A 5,000-nucleotide genomic window follows, 5' to 3' on the forward strand; every position below is an offset into this window, starting at 1 on the left:
TTTCAATCAATTCTTTCAGTATTAAAGTGTAAGGTACATGCAGGAACACAAGTTCAACTGACAGGCTTTCTTTACTTTGTGTTAAAGTGCACCTAACCCCAAAATATTTTTCTTGCTAAAATAAATCTTTGCACCTGTTCCAAACGCATTGCGGCCATTTTTTCCTTTTTCTAACAAATCCTGCCATTTTATAGGCTTCGAAAGTTGCAAAAATCCAAGCATCTTTTGTTCACGACTGAGTCAGAAGGGGAGTGGGTCTATTCCCGCTTTGACGTCACATACTGATTTACATTGCAAAAATTCTTTGTAAAAATGAATGCAAAGTAGATTGTGACGTCAAAGCAGGAATAGACCCACTCCCCTTCTGACTCGGTCGTGAACAAAAAATGCTTGGATTTTCACAACTTTCGAATCCTATAAAATGGCAGGATTTGTTAGAAAAAGGAAAAAATGGCCGCAATGCGTTTCGAGCAGGTGCAAAGATTTATTTTAGCGAGAAAAATATTTTGGGGTTAGGTGCACTTTTAAAGTAGAGCAGTTGCACAGCAAATGAGAGTTTTAGTACAATCAGTGGGATTAACTTTTCTTATCCCTACAAAGCACAAAATTGTAATCTCTAAAGATACGAAAGATATGCAAAGTCTCCTTTGTTTATCCTATGCTATAGTATAGTACATGAAGAAAATACTGGTACACAAGTTTTGAAAGAGCAATCATATGTATAGTAATTATTTGTAACGGATAATATACTATGTAATATTCATTATTGTCAGGCTTCTAATGGGCATATTCAAAGCCCCTATAACTTCCACTTTCACTTGGGAAGCTTTCTCTAGTTTTTTTTACCACACAAGATGGAATAGCAATTCTTATTTTTCGGCCAAGCTTCTTGTGAATCCAGTAAGTGTATTGCCTATAAGCAACATATCTGTATGTGCTGACAGAGAGAAAAAAACACAATTCTTAATGCCGAGAGAAATGTGAAATAAATTATTCTCAAGGTTGGATATTCATTAACATTAGAAGGCTTATCCACAGTGACATCCTTTTCTTATAATTAGAAAGTTGATGTACAAGTTATAATAAAAAAGGTCATTCATTTTTGAGACCTGACCTTAAAAAATCCAACCATTTACCCTAAATTAATGATCATGTTTTAGATATGAATCACAATCTAAGACCAATATAGGGAGTGAAGAAGTAGCCCCCCTGGAGTCCAAAATAACTTAGTAACATCATTTTCATGTTCAAAAAATATTAATTACATAACAATGTTATCATAACAAAGATGCATGTTGTATACATACTCATTTAGTGGTTCATCATCAATGGGGCCTTCATTTTCTAAATACTGATTGAAAGCTGTCTCGATGACAGCTGGATTTGTACATACAGCACTAAAATTCTCATTTTCTGTGATACAAGACATGGCAGGTGGTATCTTATCACATGACTTTTGGTGTTCGCGACAGCAAACACTTTCCCGCCCAGTTGTCATGGCTAAGCAGTTTCCACAAATGCACCTAAATTTGGGTTTAAATTGTGAAAGAATCAGTGTCATGTAATTATTTTTAAAAAGAACTATGAACTTAGATTAAACTTTATGTCCACACTGAAGTATTGAAAATAGTGCAGGGGAATCACAATTGTGACATCAGCGAGTTAAGAACTTAATCGCAAAAGAGTACACACCGGGGTGATATGCTTCTACTTTGAACTATTCACACATTTAGCAGTAAGATTTCATATTTGAAACCGAAAAAATTAGAAAATAATTTACAGGTCAGTCATGCACTAAGGCAAGAACCCGAAAATAACAAGATGAAGGAATTAACACGTTTTATTGTCCTTTTGTGCGATTAAGCATTTATTGTACTCTTAAAAATACAAGATGTTATGTTATGTTCGGTCATGGATGCTGTGAGGCTCAAACTATAATACAAATATGGTTGGTCAACAATTTAAAAACGGGCCGCAAAATAAAAACAGAACTGCTTGAAATGTAACTTTGAAGTGTTAATTACAATTCTAAGATGCCCTCTTTACAACGCAATGAATAACAAACGCTCACCAGTCTACTTGACCAATTCGGTCCTCATTCAGATCGTAGCCGCCATTATCACTATTCGTCGAATCATCATCGCAACTTTCACGGTCCGATTCCGTCAGAATTGGTTCAAACTGATATGGCTCTACAACAAAACTAGCCTCTGACATTTTAAATAAAACACAATAAACTAAACAGCGCAAAACAATCACCGAGGAACAGTCTCAAACTTCCCAGACTTAACAGTGTTTGATTACGATCGCAAAGCGTGGAACATCAACAGTGACGTCACAAAATTAGAGATAGTTCTCATTCCCGACAGAGCTGAAAAACGACTGCGCAAGTCACTGATCCGCGGCACGAAACGCAGGCTCAAGGGCGCGCTCATTCAAAAAGACTATCTGTTCGCCGGAAAATGACAGCCGTTGATTAAATCAAAAAAATAAGGTCGCTGTTTGAAAGATAAGGATTTTGTCACAATTTTTGACGAGTTTTGATGTTTTTTCAAAAATTGAAGGGGTGTACAAATTGTGTAAAAATTGTTTTCGCGCGGTAAATGCACCTTTCGTGTGACTATACGGTGAATGGAGTTAACGAGCGCTGCAATGCTTACTTTTTTGACAGTGTTCGCTTTTGTCGCAAGTTTCTCGAACGGTTTTTGCAAGTTGTTGGTTTTCTGGGAGGACCAGAAATTCCCTTACACCCTGTTTTGGCGATGTTCGGCCGGTGGAATTGGTGAGAGCTTCGAACTTATCGGTGGAGACTAGTTCGTCGAGTGGTTGCGATACAGGACAATGCCTCTTTGTCTGTGTCGGTAAAGAGACATTGAAAAACCTAATGACGTTCCAGATACTCTCTATAATACTCTGAACAATAAAGGAAGACAACTGGTGAATTATAGACCGGGTGGTGAATGGTGACACGCTTACAAAAGATATTTTGGCAAGCATGCTGAAAGCGATATTAAAATGGAGTATGCAAAGATGCAAGAACTCAGGCAAATTGAGCTCCACGTTTCTCCAAATTTTAATACGAATTTATAATTATCATGAAAGCAAAATACATCTTTCGCTCTTTACACAGCATTTTTTGTTAAATTTATAGAAGAGCGATGAAAGCCAGCCCCAACAGAAACTGAGATAAATCGGTGAGAAGATTATACACTGTATGATACACAGAGATCAGGAAAAAAGGGCTTCATCCTGGAAAGCCCACTTACTGACATTAAACAGCTCAGAGAAAATTAATTTGCCCCTTGATTTGCTTGCCTTTTAAAATAAAAATTCATCAGATCCTAACCTGATCAAGAGACGTCATTAATGTTATTTTTCTTTCAGAAAGTAAATCCTTTTTTCCATATTTAACAATTGACAAGAAACTACAAAAATTTTACAAGGATCAGTTCAGACAACACAGTGCATATTGCAAAACTGATCTAAACATGAGACATTTCACACATGCATGCTACATTGTACTTGATGGGTTTGAACAAAATCTTTAGAGCATAGACAACTAGGAAACATCCCTAAAAGGGGCATTGCACAAAATTAATATTTTCAGCTGTATAGCAAGAAGTTCACTCTAGCATTATCTGCCGACTGGCGTAGGTGGTATTATCCTAAAAAGATGATTGTATATTAAGTAGATGGAATCCAGTCATCAGTATAATACTCATATGCAAGGGCTATTCCATGTGGGTCCCAATACTCAAGAAGATGTTTGTTTTTAATTTTAATTTTTTCTCTGACAACTTGTCATTGAATGTGTTTGAAGGTGTTCTGGGTTTCAGCGTCACTACATGTATCTGAAGCATTACTGGGTTGGCAACTCATCAGATCAAAAGCATTCGCAAAGTTTGCGTGCAGGTGCAAACAACATGCATTTGTGATGTTTTTGCTTGAATATGTTGTCCCCATTTTTTTTTATAAGTACAACATTTAAAAAAGTGGCATCTTAAAGCTCTGTGCTGGTCCAAAAAGTTCATAACTGAAAAAAGGTTAAGGACTGGTATTCAGTTCTAAGAAGAAACTGAAAAGTTTGACAATGTGAAGAGTAATAAAGAAACTGCTTAAAACTCAACAGCATTGTCTGGATTTCTCAGTGACTTTATCCAGTCTTTTGTTCCACACTACCAACATGGACAAAGTGAACTCAATAAGATTATTGTGGTTTATTGCTGAGAAAAAAAGGCTGAATTTCTTCTCGCTCCTTTTAGAGCTAATATTTCACAAAACTGCCGCAAATAATACCAGGTGGATCCATCTCCCTAAGGACAAAAAACGAAAATGAATGTTATTGTCCATGAGATGCATATTACAATGCTATAATCTACAATATCATAATGATATTATTATTTTCCTAGACACAGGAAACTGCACATATCAGTTTTTATGGGGGCTGTGAAAATTAGTACAAAAAGTCATTCTTATTACACAACCAAGACAAAGAAAACATGATGAGCTAACCATATAAACATAATATAAACCACACATAAACCAATGACCCTTAACTGTTTGCCTTAACACATGTTCTTAAATTTTTTGAGTCTAACCATAATTTTGCCTTGGACGTTGGGTTGAACATAGATTTCCAAATAATGGCCAGTCAAGGGGGAAAGAAAAATACCATCTTCCAAGCTTTGACATAGATGTTGACACCAAGTGTGTTGCATTATTACAATAATGATAGATCATTATTATTTGGCGATTGTGGAAGCTAGACTACAATTAAGTCACTCGGGTGCCACTTTGAAGCAGTACTTCCCTGTCAATAATCCTAGGATTAACAGGAAGCAGGGCCTGGACTTTGCACTTTTATTTAACAAATTGTTCTTTTCCTAATATATCGATGTTCCATTAATTAACAGGCCAACAGTCTCCCGAACATGGGTGTATCAGTTGATTGCACAGGGTATTTTGGTGGGCAAGTATTTATGATTCTGTAATCAAGCCTC

At 36.3% G+C, this 5,000-nt stretch overlaps 2 protein-coding genes and 1 long non-coding RNA gene across 3 annotated transcripts in view; all 3 read right to left on the minus strand.

The window, feature by feature from the left end:
- LOC137988864 (peroxidasin homolog) overlaps positions 1-5,000 on the minus strand; it is a 337,507-nt gene that overhangs the window by 17,807 nt on the left and 314,700 nt on the right. The gene's annotated exons all lie outside the window — the stretch shown is intronic.
- LOC137988878 (P2X purinoceptor 7-like) lies at positions 467-2,310 on the minus strand. The gene is made up of 3 exons (XM_068834832.1): positions 2,072-2,310; positions 1,308-1,523; positions 467-937 (listed from the first exon to the last, which is right to left on the minus strand). Exons 1-3 carry the CDS (start codon positions 2,215-2,217, stop codon positions 778-780), a joined length of 522 nt encoding a protein of 173 aa, XP_068690933.1. The 5' UTR covers positions 2,218-2,310; the 3' UTR covers positions 467-777.
- Positions 4,199-5,000, minus strand: part of LOC137988879 (uncharacterized) — a 1,539-nt gene continuing 737 nt past the window's right edge. Inside the window, exon 2 of the long non-coding RNA XR_011120835.1 lies at positions 4,199-4,313. This is a non-coding gene — a long non-coding RNA (uncharacterized lncRNA). The remainder of the gene's footprint in view (positions 4,314-5,000) is intronic.

This window comes from Montipora foliosa, unplaced genomic scaffold, assembly GCF_036669935.1.
Source record: "Montipora foliosa isolate CH-2021 unplaced genomic scaffold, ASM3666993v2 scaffold_432, whole genome shotgun sequence".
NCBI lineage: Eukaryota > Metazoa > Cnidaria > Anthozoa > Scleractinia > Acroporidae > Montipora > Montipora foliosa.